General features: G+C 39.9%; 1 protein-coding gene across 1 annotated transcript in view; it reads left to right on the top strand.

Moving 5' to 3' along the window:
- Positions 1–11,474: 11,474 nt before the first annotated feature.
- Positions 11,475–15,031, top strand: part of MINDY4B (MINDY family member 4B) — a 38,325-nt gene continuing 34,768 nt past the window's right edge. The window contains exons 1-3 of the mRNA XM_027772356.1: positions 11,475–11,647; positions 11,882–11,909; positions 14,021–14,188. Coding sequence (XP_027628157.1) covers positions 11,541–11,647; positions 11,882–11,909; positions 14,021–14,188 — 303 coding nt within the window. The 5' untranslated portion in view covers positions 11,475–11,540. The remainder of the gene's footprint in view (positions 11,648–11,881; positions 11,910–14,020; positions 14,189–15,031) is intronic.

Raw genomic sequence — 15,031 nt, 5'->3', positions numbered from 1 at the left:
TGCATTAACTCACCCCAAGTCACACAGCCAGTTGGTGACAAAGGCAAAATTAGAACCTAAGTCGTCATCCCTCAAAATGCACAGAACCATACTTCAGTGGGCAACTATAGTGTACCTTGAAAGTCCACAGACAGCAGACCCGAGCTCAAACTCCATGCCGTATGGATACATCATGACAACAGAGAGCCTGACTGCAGGGCCCGTTTCCTAGTAACCACAGCCTCTCTGGTGCAAGATTGCTCTGACTTGTTATTTATAACTTATTTCCCAATAGGGAGGGTGAGCGATTTGATTATATTTAGTTACAAGAGCTAGGGAAATCCTGATCTACCATCTTCGGAGAGACACAAACCTTCCAGCCACAGCTGCCAGGGGCCGGGAGACAGCGAAGGAGGCTGCAGTGAATGGTGCTGTCCCTGTTACTGACAACCAGGGTCACATACAGCAATTACTGACGGCCTGACACAAATAACAGATGGTGTGAGGGGAGATGGGAGGACAGGGACGGCTTCCTGTTTATACTCCACGGAGGCAGTCATTATGAAAAACCTTTCTGCACCTTGTTCATGACTCCGAGCATCTGTTAATTGTGCCTCCCTTTTTGACTTTGTTAGCATGGCTTCACTTCTAGCTCCTAGAATGATGTTCTTGTAAATGAATTCCGCTGTTTCTGAAGGGGCTTTCTTGGTTCCATCGAAAAGCAGATGATTGAAGTACAAAGAGGAAACATAAAGTATTACAAAGCTTCAAATGACCTATAGTTAGATGTGGTCTTGTGCACCCAGGTCAAGAGGTTCCAGGTGAATTTAGACAGAATTGACAAATTAGGCCAAAACTAGACATTGACAAGCTATGAGGGAGTTATCTAGAGATTACCTAGTGTCGTCCAATCCCATAGTTTACCTTCTCAGGCCCATAGAGGTGAAGTGACTTATGAAAGACCACACCGCAGATTCAATGAACCCAGATTCCAGTTCCCGCAGCCTGACTCCAGACTCCTGCTGATACCAAGGGAGATGTTTTATTCCCACATCAACCGATTCTGCAATTAGCTGACACCAAGCAGGTATCCTACAATTCAGCTCACTACCCAGAATTGGGGTCGAACTCCACAGTGAAAGCTCAGTCCACACTGCCCTCGCTTCGAACACAAGTGTCGGGTCACCAGTTCTGATGGACTGGCTGTAAATGAGGGATTCCTAAGACCCTTTCCTCAGACGTAGAATGCCGGAATAGCTCACAGGACTCAGGAATCCTTTCCTTATGTTTGCCAGTTTACTCTAAAAGACACAGATAAATAGTCAGACGAAGAGAGACACAGCCTGAGGTCTGGCTGGTCTCTACTCCAGGAGCCTCCGGTGTCAGGGTGCACCACCCACCTGGCCCACCCACCACCTGCCTGGCCTGAGGTCTGGCAGGTCTCTACCCCAGGAGCCTCCAGAGTCGGGGTGTACTACCCACCAGTCCCCAGATGTGTTTGCTGATTTGGAAGTTCCCTAAACCCCGTTGTTTAGGAGTCCCATAGACGCTTTATTACATAGTAAATCACTGGTCTCAGTGTTTACTCAATCTCCAGGCCCTCTTCCCTCCCCAGAGTTGGGAATGAGGCCTGAAGTTCCAAACTTCCTACCAAGGCTTGGTCTTTCCAGCAGACAGGCCCCATCCTGAAGCTGCCTGGGGACCCACCAAGAGTCACCTCAATAGAATAAAAGGTGCTCCTCTCTTCCCACTTAAGAAACCACAAAGCTTTGGGGCCAGCAGGTGGTGTAGTGAATAAGGGCACTGGATTCCCACATGGCCAACCATGGTTCAAGTCCTGGACCTGGTGGCTTGCTTTCTCACTTTCCCTTTCTCTCTCTCTCTCACATAAAAAAAAACTCCAAAAAACAAAACAAAAAAACAAACAAAACTAACAATAACAAATGGAAATGAATAAATAAATAATTCTTAAAAAGAAAGAAAGAAAGAAAGAAAGAAAGAAAGAAAGAAAGAAAGAAAGAAAGAAAAGAAAAGAAAAGAAAAGAAACCACAAAGCTTTAAGGAGCTCTGTGCCAGGAACCAGACCCAAGGATGGGACATATATTCTCTGTGAATACCACACTTGTCCTCAAGGTCTGTCAGTTGAGGACAGGCCCGCACCAGTGATGAAATAGCCAACCAAAAGCCAGTGACTGGGGACCTAAATAGGGACCAATAACTGTGTACTCTAATTTCTGGACTTTTGACTTTTGGCTCAACCTCTTGACCCATGTCACTGCCTTTAAGTATATAAAGGCAAGAGAAATAAAACTTTTAAAGGAGAGTTTTAGCATGTAAGTAGCAAGAAAACATTGATTAAAAGTTAGGAGTTTTCACATAAGTCATATTCATTCTGATTCTGTCAGAAGAATGTAGAAAGTGAAGCTCAGAGACTAAGAGCTTCCTGAAGGTCACACAGCCCTTGGGGCAGGGGCTAGGATCTGACCCTGGGCTTGACCCCACCTTCTGCCTCCTCACGACACTGCCAAAGACCCAAAGGAGAATATTTCCACCATCTCCTAGTTTCCAGTGGATTGACAGACTTCTTTTAGTAAGAAATATAATCAGAAAATTTCTATCTCCATAGAAAATAGAACTAAAGAAAGTGAATGATAATTAAAGCATAAAGGATTTAACTTAATCCTAAAGAAGAGCTTTCCAGGAGTAAGGTTAATTAAACACTAACGAGATTTTGTTTAAAAAAAAAATCAAAAGCTTCTAAAATGCTGCTTCCCAATTCTGTTTGTGAAGCATCACATAAAAACAGTAAGAAAAAAAGTTGGGAATAATTTTGCAGACTAGTCAAAAATGCTTGCAAGCCCACATTTTTCAAATATGATTGTAAGACTGAATTGAGTAAATGATTGTAAAGATCAGTTATATAAGAGGTCTTCAAAAAGTTCATAGAAAAGGCATGTTTTGAAAAAACTTTGCATGGATTTCAAACATTTTTTTGCATCAAAATACACGATAATTTCATTCTGTTTTCCATGAACTTTGGGAAAATCCCCCGATAGCTTCTGGAACACTAAAGCAAATGTTAATATTACATTTTTACTTACTAATTTACAGGCTTAGAATACATACTAGCTTTTTCCATGATATCACTGGTATTCTTTTTTAAAATTATCAACGAAGAAAGCAAATGGACTCAGGTGCAGATTTCGGCACTGACATGACATAATGCAAGAACTCTCCTCCGTCCCTTATGACCCCTGCTTTGCACAAAGATTCATTTTGCTACTATATACCCAGTGCTGCTTGAGACCTCATATATGGCCCCAGTCCTTTGCTATATCACAAATAGCTTCGGGGGTGAGCATTAGGTGACTCCATATGTTGTGGAGTGGAGGTGGGACATAAGCATGTACAAGAGGACAATTGTGGATTCCACGTTCTGTTGTTACTCCTCTCCTTACCCCTACAGATTCAGTCCAGAATCCCCAGTCCAGTCTTTGTTTCCACCTCACTTCTCAAACCCAGGCTACTTGTTCTGAGTCTTTGGACAAAATGATCCAGAGTGATGTTTTCCTCTCAATGAAACTGAGCTGCATTCTTAATTCAGTGTATTCAAGAGACTAGCCTCTTCCACCTGTAGAACACTTCTTAGCATCTAACTGAAAGAGGACAGTAAGGTGCAGAAATACAGACAGCATTTTTTTTTTTTTAACTATAGGACATGTGCACTTCCAACAGAGGAAAAGTGAGAAAACATACACACATGCTCACCCAGGGAATGAGCACCCTGAAATCCCTTCTCATCCATTCTCCTCTCAGAATTTCGGGCACACATGCACCCAACATGTTTTCCAAGCTGCCAGTCCAGTACTCAAACTCACAATTATCCTTGTAGGATTCAGCCATCTTAACCACCATGCCACCAGCTGACCCTGAGACAGCACTTTCTTGTCTAAGAGAATGGGACTATATATTACAACCTGGGAGAAAAAAGTTGTAAGAGGGACTAGGCAAGGGATAATCATGAAAAATGATAAAATCTTAAAATATATTTCAAAAAAAGGACCTCATTATTTGATTCAGGTATCCCACCTTTTGGGTTAAGTCTAAATAAGTAATAGAAAGATAAATAAAGTCTAAATGAATAGAGATATACCATGTTCATAGATTGGAAGTCTCAATAAAGATATGACTTAATCCTCATTTCATAGATGAATAAACTGAGGCACAAAGATATTAAACAACATATACAAAGCCATATAGCTAATAAGAGATTGAAATCATAATTTGAAATGAAGAGTTTGTTTCATGCTCTTGACTGTTCCACTTTCCTATCTATCCCTTGTGCTCTGACAGTCTCCAAACCACTGTTCTCACAGCACTTCCCTTCTCTATGTGTCTGTTTCCTCTATTAGAAAGAACATGAAGCACATCTTATTTACCTCAGCACATGAAAATACTCAAAATAGATTGGTTGAGGGGCCAGCGGGTGGTGTGATGGTTGGGGCACTGAACTCCTATGTGGCCAACTGCAGTTCAAGTCCTGGATCTGGGAGCTTGGGACTCAAGCTGGACATGTGTGCATGTGTGCCCAAAATCCCAAGAGGAGAATGGAGGAGAAGGGATTGAAGCATGGCCATCCCCCCAGAGGGTGATTTTTCACTTTCACTCTCTCTGTCTCACTCTGTTGCTCCAGCAAGCAGACATGATCTATAGCAAAAAAACTCTTAAAAGTAAATAAATAAGTTTGTTGAACCCAACAGAATGGTTTATTGTAAGTTACCCGAACATTATGATTTATTCTCCTACCTTTATAGAATGCTCTGTAAATTAGGATACAAACATAGTTATAAATATCCAAATATAATAATGTTTCTTAAGAAAATAGTTTTCTTAGCTGCTCCCTTTTCTTGGTACTGGGTTGTTAAATCACTTAAATGGCAGATTCAGAATTTATGCTTTTAATATATATGAATTTTTAAATAGGAAATTTGAGAACATTTTTCATCCTTATATTATTTGGAAATAAGGATCATATAATTTATTTTTTTAAAAAGAGATTTCTGCCTTAGGGCACAAATACTCACCAGAGAGAGACAGAGACAGTGAGAGGGAAGGTGGGAAATCATCCCCCAAGGGAGGCAGCCACACCACAATTCCTTCTCCTTCATTCTCCTCCTGGGATCTTAGGCATGCACGCACATGCACCCACTGTGATTTTGAAGCCACTAGGTTCAGGACTCAAACTCTAGTCAGCCACATAGGAGTCCATCCATGTAAATGTTATGCCATCTGCTGGTCCCACATCTAATTTCTTACTGTTTTGTTGACACTGGTAGTGCCCAATAAATATTCAATAGTGATGCCACCATTAAACTATAGAACTATAGAGGATCAGCTCCCAATGCAGTGACATTCTGTGAGGTAATCCCTCATGCAAAGGTTCACAGTTCAAGTCCAGAGACTTCCCTGAGTATACCAGGCACATGTATGCCCATAATCCAGAGCTGGCTGAAGGCTGGAGTGCCTCATAGTATAAAGACCCTGTAGGGGATGCTGTTTCCCTCTGTATCTCTCTCTTTCACTCATGGAAGTAATAAATAAACTTAAAAAAAAAACCTATAAAACTATCAAGAGAACATATGGTTAGGAAAGAGAAATAAGGAAAGATTTTTGTATGCCTCTATGTTTACAGTAAAAATACTAAATCTGATGGACATTTATGAGACCTCTTAATATGAAATAGTTAAACAAACACCTCAAATTAGTTTAATAAATTGGTTGTAGAGCACATTCAAGCAAGATTTCAGACACCTAAATGCACCTCTGGTTTATTTATTGCCTTGCTATGTTTCAAGGTCTCTGCAATATTATAAACAACCAGTCCCCAGTCCCCTCATGACCACTCTAATCACAAGACTTCCAAATAGCCTCTTTGCCCTGATCTCTTAGCATTACCAGAATTTTATATAATTCATGACCAGTAATATTTGTAGAGAAAACAACTAAGAGGTTTAATTATGTTGTTTAACTGAGTCAGAAGAGAAAAATGAAAAACTTCTATTGTTAACCAGTATCGATTTGATAAACACCATTAAATGTATCAGAGTTGTCCAGAGAAACAGAACCAATAGGAGACATACATTCGCATACCTGTATGTACATGAATTAGCTCATGCTTTTGCAGGGGCTGGTGAGTCTGAAATCTACAAGACAGATCAGCAGACTAGAGACCCAGGGAGGAGTAGATGTTTCAGTCTTCAGCCCAGGGGCTGTCTGGAGGGAGAATTACTCTTCCTCAGGAGGCCTCAATCTTTTCTTGGAAGGCCTTGAATTGATTAGATGAGGATCTCCTACATTATGGCAGGTAATTGGCTCTATTACAAGCTATTCATTTTGGGGCCAGCAGGTGGCATAGTGATTAAGGCACTCGAGCACCTATGTGGCCATCCAACAGCTCAAGTCCTGGATCTAGCAGTTTGAAACTCACACTAGGCTCATGTGCGTGCATGCCCGAAAATTCTGAGAGGAGAATGGAGGAGAAGGGGACTGTGATGTGACCATTCGCCAAAGGGGTGATTTCTCACTTTGTGTCTTCTTGTCTCTCCAGCTAGGGCACATGCCCTATAGCAAAATATCTCTAAAACAAAACAAAACAAAAACCTACATAGAAATATCTAGACTGGTGTTTAGCTAGATAGCATGCAGTTAGCCTAGCCAAACTGACACATAAAATTAGCTATCAAAACCATCAATATTCTTTATTATGCTAGCTATTGCAGCTATAATTCATTTGTCAAGTGGAAAGAGAGAAGCTTTGGGACCAGCAGTTAGAGTAATGGCTATGTCGCTGGACTCCCATGTAGTCAACCGCAGTTTGGGTACTGGACCAGGTGGCTTCAACTCACGCTGGTTGTGTGTGCGTGCATGTCCAGGATCCCGAGAGGAGAATGGAGAAGGGATTGCGGTGTGGCTATCCCCCCTGGGGGGCAATTTCTCACTTTCTGTCTCTCTGTCTCTCTCTTTCTGGCGAGTGCATGCACCCTATAGCAAAAAAACTCTCCAAAAAAAGAAAAAAAAGAAAAAGAAAAAAAGAAAGAGATAAGTTTTCAGATTTCTCCCTGAAACAAATTAGACTAGTTCTTCTTTACCCTTTACCTGTGCAAGATTTCTATGTACTAATCTCTACACCGGACACTCATTGGCCAGTGTCTTCATTCAAATTACACTATATTATCCAACAGTTGATGGTCAATATTGTTTTTTGAAGTCTGCAGGATAGCTTTTACCCACTTTGGTTACTTATTTCTGTTCCATAAACACTTCCAGGGAGGTGTCAGAGCATAAAGAACTATCACATTTCACCAGCCTGGTATCGCTCATCAATTAAATTATCTCTGGTGCTCTGATACAGATAAGTAATTGCGATCTCTTTGTTTATAAATCTGTGTCTTGGATTAAACATTCATGGTGCCTCTACAGTGAACGAAAATACACAAAGTAGTCTCTGTCTAATAAAAATTTAATCATGATCTGATAGCAGGGGCTTACAGGGAGACCTGGGCAGCATGACCGTGTGGTATGACCTCCTTGCTGGTCAGAAGTAGGGGTGGCCTCCTTCATCTGGCTGTCTGTGTGGCATTTCGCTACTCCACAGCCAGATCTCTCTCTCCCATCTTCACAACTGCCTTCATCCAATTCATCACATTACCCAAAACGATATGGAAGTCTTAGACCAGGAGCACAGCTCCCAAGTGCTGGATTTAGAAGAGATCACAAAAGAAATTTTATTTCTTGAGAAATGGAGAGGCATCTTTAGTTACCATGGGTAAGATCTCATTTTCTCATTTTGCTAGAAACTGTGGGATGTAGGTGTTTGAGTAATCAACTTTTATGCTTGCTACATGAGAGGTTTCCATTGTAGAGTTACATTTAAAAGGCTTCAGGTGCAAGTATTTGTAGGAAGACAACTTTCTAGCAAGGTTGGAATTTGGGGAGGTTTGCTGATGTGAGGTTTGAATGGAGTGAGTAATTCATTTGATGTTTTCTTTTATATTTATAGGTTGGGAACCAGTAATACAACTCCCCAGGTAATTACTTTTCTTAAAGCCAATGTGTTTTCCTCTGGTTGCTTCTTCAAACAATCACATTAACAGCATAATCTGCATTTAGTCAATGCACATAATGTCACTCCGGCATTGGCATTTAACGCGTGAACACATAAAACTAGAAAGCCTGTGCAAGGTTTTTTTTCCTTGGGCTTTTTTTTTTTTTTTAAATGAATTTCTCTTCCTACTTTTAAAAGCTACTTTTCATCATTAAGAACACCATATGGATGACCTCCTTGCTGGTCAGAAGTAGGGGTGGCCTCCTTCATCTGGCTGTCTGTGTGGCATTTCGCTACTCCACAGCCAGATCTCTCTCTCCCATCTTCACAACTGCCTTCATCCAATTCATCACATTACCCAAAACGATATGGAAGTCTTAGACCAGGAGCACAGCTCCCAAGTGCTGGATTTAGAAGAGATCACAAAAGAAATTTTATTTCTTGAGAAATGGAGAGGCATCTTTAGTTACCATGGGTAAGATCTCATTTTCTCATTTTGCTAGAAACTGTGGGATGTAGGTGTTTGAGTAATCAACTTTTATGCTTGCTACATGAGAGGTTTCCATTGTAGAGTTACATTTAAAAGGCTTCAGGTGCAAGTATTTGTAGGAAGACAACTTTCTAGCAAGGTTGGAATTTGGGGAGGTTTGCTGATGTGAGGTTTGAATGGAGTGAGTAATTCATTTGATGTTTTCTTTTATATTTATAGGTTGGGAACCAGTAATACAACTCCCCAGGTAATTACTTTTCTTAAAGCCAATGTGTTTTCCTCTGGTTGCTTCTTCAAACAATCACATTAACAGCATAATCTGCATTTAGTCAATGCACATAATGTCACTCCGGCATTGGCATTTAACGCGTGAACACATAAAACTAGAAAGCCTGTGCAAGGTTTTTTTTCCTTGGGCTTTTTTTTTTTTTTAAATGAATTTCTCTTCCTACTTTTAAAAGCTACTTTTCATCATTAAGAACACCATATGGTTATTATTTTAGAAAAAAGTAATATTAGAATCTTGAGTTTCTACACTTGTAAAATTACACTAGATTCTGACAACCAAGTGCTTCAGTGTCCCCGAAGAAAGGCAGTTTTGAACATAGTTATCTTTATCTAGCTTCTGAGAAATTGTTTTCCTTAACCATCTTCAAATAAATGAAAGGTAACTGGATTCAGCTATTAAAAAGGTATTTTCAAATCTGTTGTACAATCTTAGATGAAAGATATTTGAACCTTGTGCAACCTGAAAAGGTTAGAGGTGATAGACTGTATATTTCAGACCTTATTTCAATCACTGAGCAAACACAACACAAAATATTAGGGTGATTTTCCTAACACTGGTATATACGATTAAACAACTGGAATTGTTATATTTTAACAATAACACGACAGCCTCTTGCTACAAGTATCCTGTGATCAAAAACCTTATTTGTGTTGAAACTCTTTTAACTATAGTCTAAATTAGAATCAGCGAGATAATGATTCTATTTTAGTCCTGGAAGTATTAACTTGGAGATAGCGACCATTTAGGGGGATAGAACATTCAGGAGATAAAACAACCTTTGAAAGGAAAACTATAAATAAATGTCAAGTTATGCTTTACTCAAGGAAGCTCATTGGCACAAATGGAAAGGTTTTCTGTTTGATTTACAAAATGCATCTTATCCCATCGGTAGCCTGTGACTTGGTTGCTGTGTTTATGAGATAAGAAAACATCTTTGCTTCTAGGAATACAGAAAACTAAGGAGGCAGTTTCCCTCATGTTTCAGCTACTCATAGGGCAGATCTGTCTCATGACATCAGTAGAGAAGTTAAGTAAATGTGAAGAAGAATTGATGTTGACTTACATTGAAATGTCAGAAGAATGCATCAAGAAAAGTAAAAATGAAAATTGTAAAGATAAGGGGTGAACTTTTTAAAAGAATGACTTTCTTTATATTTATTTACTTATTTATTTTAAAAATTTGACCAGAGAGGGACAGAGCGAGAGAGTTAGAGAAGAAAGGGAAAGGGAGAAAGCAAGCCTCCAGGTCCAGGACTCAAACTGCAGTCGGCCATGTGAGAGTCAAGCACCCTTAACCACCACGCTACTTGCCAGCCCATAGGGGTGAATTTTCTTTTTCTTTTGGAGAGATTTTTGCTATAGGGCATGTGCACTTGCCAGAAACACAGAGAGAGAAAGACAGAAAGCAAGAGATCACCCTCCAGGGGGGATGGCCATGCTGCAATCCCTTCTCCTCCATTCGTCTCTCAGGACCTTGGGCACACATGTACATACCTGGCGTGAGTTTAAGCCACCGGGTCTGGGACTCAAACCACAGTCGACCACATGGGAGTCCAGCCACATAGCCATTATGCCAACTGCTGGGCCCAAGAGGTGAATTTGTTAAAGAAGAAAATGATTATACTCACTTATTGGGGACTGGGAACTGAGGGAATTAAAAAGAGATAACCTGGTTTCATTTATTGTCAGTTAATAACATAGTCAGAAATAGCTTCTATAGACTGAAAAGATTCATTTCGTGTTTATAAAATGTTGTCTTCTCAAAACAAGACACAGTGACATTTACATTATTCTCTAAACATAATGTGAAGTCAAGGTCTTGATAGCATTAATTATGTTTCCATAGTTACATTTAACCTCTCTACGCTGGTTGTGTGTGCGTGCATGTCCAGGATCCCGAGAGGAGAATGGAGAAGGGATTGCGGTGTGGCTATCCCCCCTGGGGGGCAATTTCTCACTTTCTGTCTCTCTGTCTCTCTCTTTCTGGCGAGTGCATGCACCCTATAGCAAAAAAACTCTCCAAAAAAAGAAAAAAAAGAAAAAGAAAAAAAGAAAGAGATAAGTTTTCAGATTTCTCCCTGAAACAAATTAGACTAGTTCTTCTTTACCCTTTACCTGTGCAAGATTTCTATGTACTAATCTCTACACCGGACACTCATTGGCCAGTGTCTTCATTCAAATTACACTATATTATCCAACAGTTGATGGTCAATATTGTTTTTTGAAGTCTGCAGGATAGCTTTTACCCACTTTGGTTACTTATTTCTGTTCCATAAACACTTCCAGGGAGGTGTCAGAGCATAAAGAACTATCACATTTCACCAGCCTGGTATCGCTCATCAATTAAATTATCTCTGGTGCTCTGATACAGATAAGTAATTGCGATCTCTTTGTTTATAAATCTGTGTCTTGGATTAAACATTCATGGTGCCTCTACAGTGAACGAAAATACACAAAGTAGTCTCTGTCTAATAAAAATTTAATCATGATCTGATAGCAGGGGCTTACAGGGAGACCTGGGCAGCATGACCGTGTGGTATGACCTCCTTGCTGGTCAGAAGTAGGGGTGGCCTCCTTCATCTGGCTGTCTGTGTGGCATTTCGCTACTCCACAGCCAGATCTCTCTCTCCCATCTTCACAACTGCCTTCATCCAATTCATCACATTACCCAAAACGATATGGAAGTCTTAGACCAGGAGCACAGCTCCCAAGTGCTGGATTTAGAAGAGATCACAAAAGAAATTTTATTTCTTGAGAAATGGAGAGGCATCTTTAGTTACCATGGGTAAGATCTCATTTTCTCATTTTGCTAGAAACTGTGGGATGTAGGTGTTTGAGTAATCAACTTTTATGCTTGCTACATGAGAGGTTTCCATTGTAGAGTTACATTTAAAAGGCTTCAGGTGCAAGTATTTGTAGGAAGACAACTTTCTAGCAAGGTTGGAATTTGGGGAGGTTTGCTGATGTGAGGTTTGAATGGAGTGAGTAATTCATTTGATGTTTTCTTTTATATTTATAGGTTGGGAACCAGTAATACAACTCCCCAGGTAATTACTTTTCTTAAAGCCAATGTGTTTTCCTCTGGTTGCTTCTTCAAACAATCACATTAACAGCATAATCTGCATTTAGTCAATGCACATAATGTCACTCCGGCATTGGCATTTAACGCGTGAACACATAAAACTAGAAAGCCTGTGCAAGGTTTTTTTTCCTTGGGCTTTTTTTTTTTTTTTAAATGAATTTCTCTTCCTACTTTTAAAAGCTACTTTTCATCATTAAGAACACCATATGGTTATTATTTTAGAAAAAAGTAATATTAGAATCTTGAGTTTCTACACTTGTAAAATTACACTAGATTCTGACAACCAAGTGCTTCAGTGTCCCCGAAGAAAGGCAGTTTTGAACATAGTTATCTTTATCTAGCTTCTGAGAAATTGTTTTCCTTAACCATCTTCAAATAAATGAAAGGTAACTGGATTCAGCTATTAAAAAGGTATTTTCAAATCTGTTGTACAATCTTAGATGAAAGATATTTGAACCTTGTGCAACCTGAAAAGGTTAGAGGTGATAGACTGTATATTTCAGACCTTATTTCAATCACTGAGCAAACACAACACAAAATATTAGGGTGATTTTCCTAACACTGGTATATACGATTAAACAACTGGAATTGTTATATTTTAACAATAACACGACAGCCTCTTGCTACAAGTATCCTGTGATCAAAAACCTTATTTGTGTTGAAACTCTTTTAACTATAGTCTAAATTAGAATCAGCGAGATAATGATTCTATTTTAGTCCTGGAAGTATTAACTTGGAGATAGCGACCATTTAGGGGGATAGAACATTCAGGAGATAAAACAACCTTTGAAAGGAAAACTATAAATAAATGTCAAGTTATGCTTTACTCAAGGAAGCTCATTGGCACAAATGGAAAGGTTTTCTGTTTGATTTACAAAATGCATCTTATCCCATCGGTAGCCTGTGACTTGGTTGCTGTGTTTATGAGATAAGAAAACATCTTTGCTTCTAGGAATACAGAAAACTAAGGAGGCAGTTTCCCTCATGTTTCAGCTACTCATAGGGCAGATCTGTCTCATGACATCAGTAGAGAAGTTAAGTAAATGTGAAGAAGAATTGATGTTGACTTACATTGAAATGTCAGAAGAATGCATCAAGAAAAGTAAAAATGAAAATTGTAAAGATAAGGGGTGAACTTTTTAAAAGAATGACTTTCTTTATATTTATTTACTTATTTATTTTAAAAATTTGACCAGAGAGGGACAGAGCGAGAGAGTTAGAGAAGAAAGGGAAAGGGAGAAAGCAAGCCTCCAGGTCCAGGACTCAAACTGCAGTCGGCCATGTGAGAGTCAAGCACCCTTAACCACCACGCTACTTGCCAGCCCATAGGGGTGAATTTTCTTTTTCTTTTGGAGAGATTTTTGCTATAGGGCATGTGCACTTGCCAGAAACACAGAGAGAGAAAGACAGAAAGCAAGAGATCACCCTCCAGGGGGGATGGCCATGCTGCAATCCCTTCTCCTCCATTCGTCTCTCAGGACCTTGGGCACACATGTACATACCTGGCGTGAGTTTAAGCCACCGGGTCTGGGACTCAAACCACAGTCGACCACATGGGAGTCCAGCCACATAGCCATTATGCCAACTGCTGGGCCCAAGAGGTGAATTTGTTAAAGAAGAAAATGATTATACTCACTTATTGGGGACTGGGAACTGAGGGAATTAAAAAGAGATAACCTGGTTTCATTTATTGTCAGTTAATAACATAGTCAGAAATAGCTTCTATAGACTGAAAAGATTCATTTCGTGTTTATAAAATGTTGTCTTCTCAAAACAAGACACAGTGACATTTACATTATTCTCTAAACATAATTTGAAGTCAAGGTCTTGATAGCATTAATTATGTTTCCATAGTTACATTTAACCTCTCTGAGTCACATAAAACTTAGGAGAAACCCCTTTGACAAAGACACTGGGATTTTTCCACCTCTTTCATTGCTATTTATCACAATTTTTAGATATCTTTAAGAGCGAGACAACATTTTCTGATCACTGGTATTTCAGAGAGGAAGAAAAATGTGAAACAAGGTCATCACCAGATATGCTTTGTTTTTGGGGGGATGGCATTTGATACAGAATTATGAAGGCAACCATATATCTGCGGATGAAACTGAAGATGGAACAGGAATACCTCAGCCCAAAGGACAAGGACATTTGCCATCGAGTAGCCTTTGTTCTATTCCCAAACCCTCTATCATCTCTTCAAAATTGGGCGGCTTGCCTATCTCCCTAGCGATGGCCACGGTAAGTATAGCTTGTCAATTAAACATGAAACGAAACATAATCTTCCCAAAACAACAAGGCTAGGGAATCTTATCTGCTGTCATGTGAGAGTATTATTGAAGATAAGACTTCAGACGGTTGTTATTGGTAAAAGGAGAATATAATTAAAATGACTTATTTATGGTATTTTTCAAGGACACTGGTGATGGTATAGTCTTTTCCTCCCAAATTCGGAGAGTCCCTCTTCACTGACTTCCTCTATTTGACAGTTAAAGTTGAAGGAGTAACATTCAAATAGTTCAGTAGGAGGTAGGCTAGGAAAGACTCCCACAGATGCAGACTGTGGAGTGCTGCAAAGACATGAAATGACTTAGAGCGTAAAAAAAGGCAGGAGGGAGGAGGGACACTGGCCAGGCCCCATCTTCGGGCAAGGAGCTGATCTCTGAGAGGAAAGGTTTTCTGAGGAAAGGTTTTCTGGCAGCCAATCTGCAGATCTGAAAAGAACCTGACATTGGAGGATCCAAGTAGATCTGGGAGCTCCCTGCCCCACGGACCTTTTGCTCAACTCTGGACTTGACTAGGGTAGGGGCAAGGGGCTGAGACAGAGACCCAGACAGGAGGAAAAACTAGGGACGTCTTGTTGACTCAAATAGGCCAAATGTCCAAAAGGTCACTGTCCTGGTCAAAAGACCTGATTGGAAACTGGGTAATGGTGAGGGAAGAGTCAAGCCAAAACAAAAAGTACCAGCTACGATGAGAGATCCCTCTAACACTGACCCTTTAAATCAGAGTGAAACTTGAGGCGTCTCAAGACAATTTCTTTTTTTTTTTTTTTTTTGGAGAGATTTTCGCTATAGGGCGCGT

The sequence above is a fragment of the Tupaia chinensis genome, unplaced genomic scaffold (assembly GCF_000334495.1).
Source record: "Tupaia chinensis unplaced genomic scaffold, TupChi_1.0 Scaffold000272_1, whole genome shotgun sequence".
NCBI lineage: Eukaryota > Metazoa > Chordata > Mammalia > Scandentia > Tupaiidae > Tupaia > Tupaia belangeri.
Note: the sequence above shows the minus strand (reverse complement) of the source record. Positions and strands in the feature narration are given on the sequence as shown.